At 36.6% G+C, this 13,593-nt stretch overlaps 1 protein-coding gene across 2 annotated transcripts in view; it reads left to right on the top strand.

Moving 5' to 3' along the window:
- Positions 1-13,593, top strand: part of LOC146453337 (centrosomal protein of 83 kDa-like) — a 176,073-nt gene that overhangs the window by 13,513 nt on the left and 148,967 nt on the right. For both annotated transcript variants that reach the window (XM_085096714.1, XM_085096713.1), the window contains exons 2-4: positions 2,270-2,418; positions 2,514-2,654; positions 10,537-10,608. In XM_085096714.1, coding sequence (XP_084952840.1) covers positions 2,275-2,418; positions 2,514-2,654; positions 10,537-10,608 — 357 coding nt within the window. In that variant the 5' untranslated portion in view covers positions 2,270-2,274. The remainder of the gene's footprint in view (positions 1-2,269; positions 2,419-2,513; positions 2,655-10,536; positions 10,609-13,593) is intronic.

The raw sequence follows: 13,593 nt of genomic DNA, 5'->3' as shown, positions 1-13,593 counted from the left end.
CTGTAGGGCATACTTTTTTTAACTTTCAGGTAGATTTGTGTTTTTCAAGCCGATCTCACAAAGGGAAATCTGTTGAACAAAGTATCGCATTACATTTCATGCCCGACATAAATGCGTGAAATTTTTCCTTTGGAGTTCAGTCCACGCAATCCTCAAGTAAAAATAATGAAATATGACAAGCTCTTGCTAAATTAGAATTATTTATCGACCGCGTCCTTTAGCTTTTTCATAAATTACCAGTTGTTAATTGCGAAAATGAAACATTTTTTCCCTTTGAAACCTCTATGAAAGCTGACAAGATCTTAAAGTGTTCATTTCACCAGAAATTTGCATAATTTTGTTTACGACGTCACTGATGCGTGACATGCCACGTTCCGCTTTCGCGTGAAAACTGACAGCAAAACTAGTTTGTTTATAGCAAACTAATCTACTTGATGTAATACTTTTGTATGAGAAAGAAAAATATGATGAAAGAGTTGAGTTTTCATGTATGCAAAAAGTTATGATTAGCAGTGAACTTTTCAGTTAATAAGAGTGCTTCTTTCAGCTGAAGACATTTTCTGGCGGGAAATATTTTTTGGCGGGAAAATTTCAAGTTGCGCAACGCAATATCACGCATTCTTTCTCACTAAAGCGATTCAGTTAGTTCAATCGCGAAGGGAGGATAGGTTAGAAAATCGGTCAGGCCTACAACAAATAAGGCCACTTAAGTGTTAAGGGTAAAAGCTCTAAAAAGCGTCTTGTTTACTGAAAGTCGATGCCGACAATTACTTTTAAATTAAATTATTTTTTAATTAAATTATTTCTAAATTAAATTATTTTTTATTCTTAAAAGACACCGCACTTTGTGGAAAGAAATGAAAAAACTTATAACTTTGCTCAGATTCAACGAAAAATCTCCATTCTTACACTAAAATGATTGTCAAATTATTCTCTACAGAATGAATAAGAGAATTCTGATACGTTGTGAAAAAAATTTTCACATTTTTTTTTTCACTAATTGAGTTCACGACCCCGGACTTTCTGAAAAACTGAAAAAACTTGTGACGTGGTCAGAGTTAACGAAAAATCTCTATTCTTACACTTAAATGATTGTCAAATTATTCTCTACAGGATGAATAAGAGAAATCTGATGGGTTGTGAAAAAAATTTTCACGTTTTTTTTTTTCACTAATTGAGTTTACGACCCCGGACTTTCTAAAAAACTGAAAAAACTTGTAACTTTGCTCAAATTTAACGAAAAATCTCCATTCTTTCACTAAAATGATTGTCAAATTATTCTCTACATATTGAATAAGAATATCCTGATGTGCCGTGAACAAAAAATGTTCGCATGTTTTTTCCACCAATTGAATTTAAAACTCATTCACTGCGCACGCCCGAAAGTTAATGACAGAACCAACCAACCAAGTCAACAGTCAGCCATCGCTATGACTCGTTCATTGCGCATGCGCGCATTCACGAGTTAAGAAAGCACCAATCACTTTTTACAGTCTTCACAGCCAATAACATCATGGCTTACTGACAAATGACCAATAACAATTAAAATACTAACTAAAGGCGAGTTCTCATCTTTTCTCATTTTAAATTTCATTATAATAATAACAATATTTAAACCAGGATAAAGCTCTATGAAAAGGAACTCTTACGTACTTACAGTTTTTGCAAAATACTTCAAAAAGTAACTAAGTTGGTGACCTAGAAAGGCATTTTTTCACCTTCAAAAATTTATACCAATTAAATTTCTCCTAAACATTCCTATTTAAAGTGGCATACTGAATGTGGCATGCTTGCAAAAAAATCAAGATAGGTCACCACAGAAAATTTTGAGATAAGAATAAATGTTTCCAGCAGCTTTTATTTCAGGTTCGCGCAATTTTACGCTGCATTTCCTCTTCTGGTGCTCTGATGGTTTGTTCTATGCCATCCTGTTGTGCAAAAACGAGTATGGTGACCCCTATTTTGTATTGCATTTGTTAATATACATAACATGATTACCAACTGGACAAAGTTTGAGAATTTTTTTAATACTCCCCCTTTTTAGGTGGGACCACCTTAACTTTTGAAAAATTAAAAGTTTTCTTTGATAGTAAATCCTTCCTTTACTTACAGCTGGTAGTTCATAATTCACTTTTTGTGTAAAAAGTTATAAACATGTCTACACAAATTTGTTATGCACTTGCTTTGCAATATAATAATATTATTATGGTTGTTGTTGTTGCTATATAGTGTTCTTTATTTAGTTTACATTAATTTTGTGTTTTGGAAGGTGTCATGGCCGGTCAACAGGTGGAAATTCTTCAAAAACTGGAGAAGATGGGCAACCTGGAATCAGTTGTGACAGAGCAAAAGATAAGGATTGAAAAACTGAGAACCACTTATGAAACTCTGAAGGCACAACATCTTCAGTTGCAAGATGTGAGTTTGATTGTTTGCTACCTTAAATTTGTAACTGTCATCAATATCATTTGTGTTAAATTGTGTGACCATACTTTAAATATCACTTTGACTAGCTAAATGAAAGAAACGAGAGGGAACTTGAGGATACCAGGAATGAAATAAAGAAAATCCAGGAACAAAATCAAGAAACTGTACAAAGAATGAGGAGTGAAAGGGATGCCAAGATACAAGAGTGTGAAGAGATCAGAATGCAGGTAATCTCTTAATTATTCCTACTTTAACAAAAAGGAAAGAAAAAGACAAACAAACAATGAATGAATGAAAATAACAGACAATACATGTAATACTAATTTTTTTTGTACACTAGCTGTTAAATTCTGCTACAAATACCCTGACCATAGTAGATAAAAAAAGATAAGCAAACAGTTTAAAGTTTTCTGGTTGAAAAAAAAAATCTATGGATCCACACAAAGGGACTCTGGGAGTATGTAAAATAAATATTTCGAAAGCAGCTACAGTATTTTGTGCCAGTGAATCAATTTAACTGGAATGATCCAAAATGATTTCTGCAGGTTTTAAAGATGGTGCCTCATTAATTTGTTACTTCACATACCTCTTTTTTGTGCACCTTTGAATGGTCTGAGAACCTCTAATTTTCATAATGCAAAGCTGTTTTTGTACAGTTCACAACTACATGCACGTGTGCACGGAAAGAAGATCTTATCAATGACTATTCAAATCCAAATAATTTGGGGGAAATGATGCATTTTTCAGAGATAATTAAGCTTCAATTTGGAAAAAATTGCCATACATTGTGGTGCTTTTTCATGCTCTTTGGAATTATGAGATTCAAATAGCCCTTGCTAAGATCTACTCTTTTTGTATAGTCCTAAGCCAATCTACTATCACAGTAACTTTAGCCCACTACTGACTAAAACATCAGTCGCCACTGAGACAAGCCCTTAGGAAACGTTGATATCTAATGAAATCTCCACTTGACTTAAGATGAACTTCCACAATAGCTCTCTATGTTTTTCTTAGTATAGCTTCTCCAAACAGTCTTTCTCTGCTGACAACAACAGCTCCACTGCTAGCTACACTGTAGCTAAGCTTTAAGCATAAAGCTTTTCATTTTGGCCGTCTCAGGGTAACATTCTTAACCCAGCCGTAAATTATCTTGAATTTAAGATTCACGATCTATATCTACAAACATTTTTAGGCGGTACTATATATATAATTTATTACTGTAAATGTGATCATGCGCAGCTTCCTGGTTTTGCTATTTCGGTGTTGAAAAAAAATTAGACTAAATATAAGGTCAATTCATTTGCGGATTGGTCCTTTAAACCCCCCGTAGATGCCACCGACAGACTCTTACAAAAGCCAAAGGTCGACTGACTCTCACGCTAAAATTACATTGATTAACAATTTATTTACCTTTCGTTTCCTGAAAAGGAATGCCGTCTCGATTTATATTCTCACTTTCAGGATTGGATGGAAAATGAGGACTGCGGAGTGCAGAGTGCACAGTTGAAAATATGGAGTATGGAATATGCGGAGTGTGGAAAATGCATTAACTTTGACAGATTTATTAATTTCAAAGCATTTTAATGCATTTATACAACATAAAAAATGCTTAGAAATGTTTTACTCTTGATAAAACGTTTCTAGTCTGAATAGTTTACACGTCCTATTAAAGGGTTAAATTTCCCTGAGGGTTTCTAAACTTTCTTTGTAACTCTCAACTATAACAGCAACAAAACGGTAGTAGAGACCTTTAACAATGAGAACGGAGAGGAAAACGCTAGTTTTGATGATCTGTGACTTTACAACACGACACAAACACTTGTCTAAGAAACTCTTCTGGTTTTCGACTGTGACCGGGATGTTAACGATCTAATAAAATCCAGTTATTTTGTAGCACTGTTAAGTAACTCTAAATTGCTGTGTTAATGTTGTCGATGTCAATACCAGTATAACTGAAAACATTAAGGGATAATGAGAAGGGATCAAGCTACTGGAGCATCAGTATATAACCCAGGCTATACGAACACTACCACCCAAGCTTCGCCCATATTCAGCGAAAAAACCCATGTTCAATGGGCAAGCCTTCATTTAATCCGCAGTTTACAGAGCGCTTGGTGTCAACCAAATTTAAATTGATAAGACCAAAATGACGTTTGTTAAATAAGCTGCGATAGCATTCAAATTTGATGAAGACCAAGAAAGGATGAAGTTCCATCCTCTTGAGGCTGTGATTTCGGGCTCATCTGCGCGCACTACACGATTTGAGCCTACCTCCCCTAGAAGGGAATTTTGTGTCCCCTATTGTTCTCATTGTCTTCAGAAAGGACTGACCAATCAGAATCCACTTACTGCGCATATATTTTTAGGTCTAAGGGGGGCCCAGACAAAAGAACTTTTTGTCTTTAGAAAGTGGTGTCCTATTTCAATTTTTGTTGCCTCGTGGGCCGCGCGGCTAAATTTGTAGTCGCCGATTTTCGCGTTTTCCGAAGGAAAACACTTTCAAAATGGTAAATCGAAAGAAGAACTGCTAAGGAACACTCAACAGTTTCGACAGCGAAAATCCGAAAAATAACGGCGAAGAAATTGTGCTTCGAGTACGAATTGTTGTTTTATCCAGGCGACGAGCGAGCGGACAGCTCAAATCATTATTCAGGTCACGGACTTTCTGCGAAATTTTAGAGTGCTTCTGGGAATTCAACAGCCAAAAAATTGTGAATTTGTACTGAAATGCTATTCTAATTGACCGATTCTATGTACTCTGAACAGTTTTTGCGAAATATTTGAAAAACGTGCCCCGCATGGGTCGATAAATTCGCTTCAAATTGGACTTGTTGTTCCTTCAAATTGCTTGCGTGTCGCTTGTCTCGCATTTATAATTATGTGTGTTTCTTTCTAAGGCGTAAACAAAGACTTTTCTGAATAAATTTTTCATTTAGGAAAGCTTTCTGTGTGTTTTCTTTCTATTTTCATTGAGAAAATGTGACAACTGTGTAATCTTGCGTAAACAAACACATGCTCTCGAGACGGATCAAATTTCACCCATGTGACGCGCGGATCAAATTTCGGAAATTTTTACCTTCAAGTTTGTTTTTTGGAAAATTTTTAATTGGCAACTAGTGTATTTTATTCCATAATTAGTAATTTTAACTATCTTAGACTAGAGGGGTGTTGTTATTTTGCCCTGTAAGTTATGTATTTTTGCTGCATATGGGGTAGGAAATAACCACTTTGCCAATTTTGTTGAATTTTGGAAAACCTCTGGAAACGGCTGGTGCACAATGGGTTAAATAAGCTGCGATAGCATTCAAATTTGATGAAGACCAAGAATTAGAAAGGATGAAGTTCCGTCCTCTTGAGGTCACTAGGCAGATTTAGTTCCTTTGATATTTATGTGATCATACTGCGCACGTTGTGGTTTTTACAGTTGGGACTTAACATGTCACCATTTACAGTTGCAGAATGAACCTTTATGTGATCATGCTCAGTATTTTCCATACAGTCGAACCTCGATTATCCGGACTCGTCCGGACCGCGGTAAATAGTCCGGATAATCGAGAGTCCGTGTAATAGAAAATATGAATATTAATGAGATAGAAATGTAAACAAAAGGCTACAGCAAAGAAAACATGACTTTAAATATGAAATCGGTTTCCCAGTAGATCTTTGTTGAATAAACTAGGCGTACAGGGCTTTATTCAACTGCTCATCATCAGCCAGCTTCAGGGACTTTCATTTTAATCCTTCGCTTGTCTCAATGCTGTCAGTAAATTTTAGGATCTCGTCTTTGTTCTTCCGTACTATGTCAGAGATCTGCTGCTTTCTGATGACAAATTCTTGAGCTAAATTTGTTCCTTTTTCTCCTTTATCCAAACGTGAAATAATTATCTGCTTATCTTTAATCGATAGAACGGCTCGCTTTCGCTTCTTACACGTTTTTGATTTGAGTTTATGATCAATCGCTCGTGTGTTTACATAACCGACGCGGAAGGAACTAATCAAGCTTGAAATTCCCTTGGCCAAAAAACAATTGAGCCAATCAGATAGCAGCTGAACGCATTAGAATATTTCTTTGTCTCGTCGCGCTTGCGAATTTTGAAAAGCGCACAGGATAATACAGTACCGCCTGGAACTATTGACCCGTCGGGACTAGGGCATACCTCGTCTTTACCGCGGGTAGTGGCCGCGCGTCCACCTAGGTGAAAACATGGTCGTTCCGCGGTGAAGACGAGGTACAGTGTGCCGCGGTAAATTTGCCGCGGGCGAAAAGACGAGGCGTGCCACGGGAAAGAACAATGGGGACTGGTTGCATTTCTAAAATAAGCGTTAGCGTGAGTGAAGACATTTATACTGCAAGTGTTCGAGGTGCGAAGAATCGGTGCTTAATCGAAGGAGTAATTTGAAGTCAAAATGGCGTTGGGTAGTTCGCGTAAAAATTCAAATATTGAAATCCTGAATCTTTGCCTCGGCAAATGTTTGTATTCCGTCTTTTCACAGATAATAAAAGTAACTTACAAACCCACACTTGCAAAAAGCTTGTTACATGTATCTCCAAGGGTATGTTAAATACGCAGTGAAATACGTGTACATTGATTTACCTACATTAATTTTAAAACACTCAGTGTAAGTTTACGAAAGAGAGTTTGCTGAATTGTCATAAAAAATCCCTTTTTTAAAATTTAGTTTTCTTAGTTTGTTCATTTTGATACAAGCGACGGGGCAAACGTCTTGTAAATTAACCGTAATTTGCATAGGAGCAAGTTTGACATTTGTTTTGCACTCGTGGGAACCGCTGCTTCTGATTCGTCAGTTTTTTTTGTACGTGCCCGACCAAACAGCCGCTAAAAATATCTCCTGAATTTTAGAGCAAGCTTGTGTTCTAAAAAATCGGATATTGAGAGGGAATATAATTCTTGTTGCAGTGCCAAGTTCATTTTAAAAGAAAGAGGTTTAAAATAGACTGTAGACACGAGCGACAAAATTTGCGAAGTCGACACAAGTCGACACGCGCGAACATATGTTTTATAATCCGTAAATTTCGTGGGTCAGTTTTTTTGTCTTTTGCTTCTCCTAACTTAAAATTGAAATAACTTGGCAAAAAATACAAAGTAAACAGCGGACTAACATTCTGGAACACTGCGGTGTTGCATCAAACAGCTTGTCATGTCAGGAGTCCGAGTGACAATGACCGACAATGTGTTGGATACGCAATTATTCGGGCGCTGAGCGGCACAAAACATGCCGAAATATTATTTGTTTTCAATTTATAAATGATTTTAAAAGGTCCTGCAAACAGAAATCCACAGACTGTGTCGAAAATTCAAGTTTGCTTGTTTTTTCTTGAGCAAATCTGCACGCTTCGAAGCTTCGATAGTGAATATTGCGCATTGTCCACAAGAAGTCTTCAAATATTTGGGGTATACCGAGTTTTGAGCTATTAAATCAGAATCTTCCTCAAAGGATTTTTCAAATGTGGTCGGATACTCGAAAACGGATTCTCATTTTCTTCAAATGGTTCAAGCCTTCAAGGGCCGAGAATCGTATGTGTATCGCACATGATCGTCATTCCTAGTTAATGTTCTTTGGTGCGATTTTGCCATTAGAAGCTGACGAACCTAAACACAAAGCAAAGGAGACAAAAGTGTATTCAAACTCTACCGCGTCTTTTCTTTACCGAGGTTTTACCTAGGTGAACTTTCCCGCGGCAACTTTGGAGCCATACTGCAACCGAACCGAGGAAAAAAAACGTCCTACTGCGGGAATACCGAGGGAAACCTGCGAGTAGGTCCCACGGCAACGACGCGGCAAAAGGGTCTATAGTTCTAGGCGGTACTGTAGGCTGTTTTAACAGTCTTTTGAAAGGATTATTGGGCTTTTTGCGACTTTAAGTTCAAAACATCTCAACTAATTAATATTCATGAAAAAATTGGGACCAGAGAAAAAAGTCTGGACAATCGAATAGTCCGGAAAATTGAGGTCCGGATAATCGAGGTTCGACTGTACTCCTCATTTTCCACACTCCGCATATTCCATACTCCATATTTTCCACACTCCGCACTCTGGAATTCTCCTTTCCCATCCAATCCTGAAGTTAGAATATAAATTGAGACGGCAGTCCTTTTCAGGAAAGGAAAGGTAAATAAAATATCAATCAATGTAATTTTAATGAAGAGTCAGTCGACCTTTGGCTTTTGTAACAGTCTGTTGGTGGCATCTCCTGGGGTTTTAAAGGCCAATCCGCAAATGATTTGACCTGATACATGTATTTAGCCTATTTTTATTTCAACACCGAAATAGCAAAACCAGGAAGCTGCCCCTAAATAAACAATGAAACATGGCAATATTTTCGACATTTATCTCATCAAGTCTTCCAAATCATTTCACTTATCTACGTTCTATTAGCTTTCGAATGACGTATTTATCTAACAGATTCATTCAAATAAACTGGAGTAAAACATTCTATTATGCGAATTTTTTATTTTTCTGTATTTTTATTTTTTTCTATATTTTAATTTTTAACCTGCAACCCGCAACCTACATCCCGCAACCCGCAACCTGCAACCTGCAACCTGCAGTTTACACCCTTCCACTTAAAAACTTCAATGCCAATGGAGTGTACTGCTGAATCAATGCAACCTGAATGCGGTTTTTTGTTTTAGGTCTCAACCTGATCTTCAATGCAACCATCATCGGAGACATGGGGGCAGATAATTGTAGTTGGGTCAGGAGGAAATCAAAATGGGTAACTTAACATTAAGAATGAACTGGTTACTTTAAATAGTTTGTTCTTGTAAAGTTACCTGTTTTGACTGGCCCCTGACCCAACTATCTGTCCCTGGGTCTCTGAGTATATATTGCAACAGGAATTTGAAGTTACATGCATGTACAGTGTAGATCAAACAGATCAAATTTCCTTAACCAATCTTGGCTAATCATTTGATAGAATAAACTGTATTAACAAGAGATTGTCTGTTTGTTTTAAACCCTAACATAATTTCTGTGTATTCCATTAAAAAGGTAAACTGGCACAACGACGAAATGATTGTTTCTACTTCTAGTAAGATGTTAGCTTTTGCATTTTCAATTACCAGTAGTTGGATAATTTGCGAGTTACTGGAATAAGTAAGAAATTAATCATTGTAAGTTTAATAAAGTTTGTATTTTTGTGGTTTTTTTGCACTTCTTTGAGTCCAATTTAATGTGGATATAGAAATTAAAGAACAACAACAACATCAAGCTTTATTACCAAATTAAAAAGTAAACTTAATTTACAACGTAAATATATTAAATGAGTGGAAATATATGAAACTTTATATACAGGGCTGTCAACCTCTCACGTCTTCAAATATGGAGAATGTGACTTCCCAACCAGCAACAACAAAGCGCCTAACAGGGGCGTGGCATCAAGGCTAAATTCAAGGCATCAGTGAGGGGGGCGGGGAGGGGAAAACAACGCTAAAATTGTCATATACTCGTCTCGGAAAATCACGCCCACGACACAGAACATATAGGCAATTATCCGGTAGATTAAACACATACATCTCCAGAACGGCAGATACGGTTCAAAATCTAGAGCCCGGGAGATACAGTTCAAAATCTGGAGTCTCCTGGATTATCCGGGAGAGTTGACAGCCCTGCATATATTTTGAACTGCGGATCCACAGTTCAAAATATATGTTTCATATATTTCCAGTCATTTATTCGTCCTTCACAGCCCGTACATTAAGAACTCACAATATGACCAGCTCCCAGTTGGCTTGACAGCTCAGTTGGTAAAGCACGTGCACTGCACTGGCATTGCAGAGGTCATGGGTTCGAATTCCGTTCAAGCCTGAATTTTTCTCAGGCTATCTTTTCGCAACTACTTAAGTTACATACTAACTGCGAGAATCTTTCTTCTATCTGATAAATATATTATTAATACAAAAGAGGTAACATTTACTCAGAATAACTGAAAAGCTAATTGAGCTGAGTAAAACTAAATAAATTAATGTTAAAATATTATTTAAAAGGGATTAAATTAAAAGGGAAAATACATGCAGGTGATGTGGTCATAGGCCATCAAAATATTTAATTTTAGTTTAATCTGTTTGCCTTTGATAACATTTGTAGGTGGTGACCCCGCAGGGAATAGAGATGTTAAAAGTGCAGCTGCAGAAAGAGATTGAGGCTCCCTTTAAAGAGGTACACTCTTAGACATACATGTATAGTTTTAAGAGCATGTTAACCCCAAAATACAAACTTGTGTGCCTTATTTACAGTGTAAATATGTAAAAAGTGATAACCAATACAACTTTAAAATTTATTTTAGTCGATTCTGATTTTAAAGTACCAACAGAGTAAAAAATACATCATGCTTATTTGAAAAGGCTTTCAAAGTGATTAATACTGGTGTTTTTGTTTCTGAAATATATCTTCTTTTGTTTGAGAGACATTTAAGTTTTAGTTCAAAAACTAATGATATCACAAAATTAATTGTCTCAGTATAAAGATTAAATCACAAAATCAAAAATATCTTGGGAAATATTGGAGTGATGCTACTCAAACTTGGCACCAGTAAGGTACCTCAGGTAAGACACAAAATGATGCCTACTGTGCTGTTGCCAGGGAAACAATTTTGCTTTCGGGTGTATTTCATGCTTGATTGATGGGGACTCTGTAAAACGTGGATACGCACGGACGGATGCGGATGGCGGACAACAGACGGCGGACCGCTGATGGCGGATGGGGGATGGGGCTTTAAATAATAAAAAAAAAAAAAAATAGGATGTTGATACTGTTAAATTTATTGGTTAATTGTCACCTTTTAAGAAATGCTAGCTTTGGCTATTTTTTTTTTAATTTGAATTAATTTATATCTTATTGTCAGTCAAACAGCGAAAACGCTATAGAATATTTCTTCTTGTTTTTCAACCAAATCAGTTTGCAGTGCAACTCCGCACATTAGTACGACACACCATCTGGCAAAACAACACTTTCACATTCATGAACAGTTACGGGATAATCTGATTAACGGGAAAAGTAATGTATGAGTCCTTGTTAGGCATTATGGATTGGAAATCATGGTTATTGTTCGAACAGACAGATCGATACAAGTTATTAAAGATTATTTTAAGATGTCCAAAGATTTATCTGCGTAGGATTTGCGAACGTGTCATTTTCCTCCCAGGAAATCTGCACATAAGTGACGTTTCCTTTCAAGTTTTGATTTAGAGCAGAGCATGTCTTGAACAATCTTGACAAATTAAAGATCGCGATTTTGTTTGTGGTCCCTCGCTGAAACGAACATGAACTTCTCGTGTATGCAAAAATGACACTTTTTTCTCTGGGAAAATTTTATGGGTTCCATATTTGGACGTTAGCGGTCACGAAAAAGGTACGTTATGCCAAGATGTCTGATGTAGAGGAAGACGAGTTAGAAAAGCTATTATTCCTCGGTTTATTCAGCAGTAGAACACCAATTTTAGGACTGCTTCTTCCGGAGAAAGGGAAACATTTCTCAGTGCAGTTGAACATGGAGTGGATTGATCGCAAAACCTTCAAAGCATCAACCAGTTAGTTAGACAAGTTTAAAAATCTATTCACAATTAAATTCTGTTTTCTTTATTTCGTTTCTTCACATTACTGTCTCATTAAGAGCCGTTGTCAGTAACTTTCGAGAATCCGGCGACAGAAGCGAAAATTCGAATTTCTTTTTATTTGCCCCAAAAGACCCTTTTGGTGAACTATTTTCAAAAACAACATTCAAAAGTTCCAGCGAATTTTTATTTTGGCAAAACTTGGGAAAGTTCGAAATCGGCCAAAACATGCCCGATGGCCCAACTGAAATTATGCAAATTTGTACATTTTCAAAACTCTTGATCAAGACAAAGCAAGGTTTTCTCGGGTTGATACTTTCACAATCGTTTTTACATCCCTTGTGCTTGCTTCCAAACTATAATTTATCTCGACCTGAACATTCTTTCATTTGAAGTTGTCCACGTAAAGAATACAATGTTTGCTATTCCTTAGATAGAGTGATTTTAGCCAAATTCCAGATGACCATATCATCGGGGGTATACGAATATACTGGTAATGAAGTAACTTTTTTGAACGGGCAATTTTTCTTATTTATCATGTTAAAATATTTAGTTTGGCCCGTGAAAAACGAGCGCACTAGGTCGAGATGTGTGGAATGCACTTTGGCACAATTCGCCATTTCAGTACTTCATGTTCCTCCTGTTACTTTGCACGTGTCATTACAGTTCACGGAAGCTTTTAGATAAAAGCCAAGGTCTCTGGTTTCATTTCATGCTTTTATACACGTATTTAATTAGCTTTAAATTTGAGTGCTCCCCATATTAGCATTAAGTTATCGAATGATTCTTTTAAGGTGAAATTTGCGAGTTTATATTGGGCCGTTCAAGCGAGATGAAGGAGCCGTTCCCAGGGAAATAACTTGAAATCAGTGAAATGAATACCCTGTTTCTCATATCTTGCTACCCTTTCAAACTAGCGTTATTTTTAAGCTAGAAAGTGTAAATGCTCCCTTTTTACGTGACCAAAAAAAGAATTTGCCTAAAATATTACGAATAAAGTCCACTGCAAGAAAAAAACTGAAAAAATGGCGCACCGACGTAAATGTAAACATCAGTCGTTTCTCTACTTGCCACATGGATGAAACGCATCCGTTTTTTTACCTCTGTATACATTTATGATCAGAGAGTAAAACAAAAAAGTTCTATATGCCCATCTGTATAAATACATTTGCCAACCAAGCTTTTTTTTTCTGTGTGTTTGTCGAAAATACTGAAGAATAGTGCAACGTTGTTACTGACTACTTGATTCACTCGATCACAACCGGATAACACGACTGAAAACTAGACATAAAGAAATGCTCTTACTTGTCTGCAATCATTACTCACATTATATCTGGCGATATCACATCCCTTAGGCAAGGCTGAAGATTGTCTCAAACTCCGCATGTTAGAGATTCACAGTTTTGAACAACGCGAATAACTTTCATTGCGTGACAAGTGAAATGTAATACACAAGCCCGCGAAAAGCACAGGAATAAACTATGTCAACATTTGCACTTGTGATGACAGTACGAAAATAATTTTTGAAATTACAAGAAGAAATTGAGGAAAGGCAAGATCTGCGAGGTATATTTAATAGACTTAAATGATA

Source organism: Pavona decussata, unplaced genomic scaffold, assembly GCF_977016875.1.
Source record: "Pavona decussata unplaced genomic scaffold, jaPavDecu1.1 SCAFFOLD_336, whole genome shotgun sequence".
Classification (NCBI taxonomy): Eukaryota; Metazoa; Cnidaria; class Anthozoa; order Scleractinia; family Agariciidae; genus Pavona; species Pavona decussata.
The sequence above is the reverse complement of the archived record's forward strand: the minus strand, read 5'-3'. Positions and strand labels throughout refer to the sequence as shown.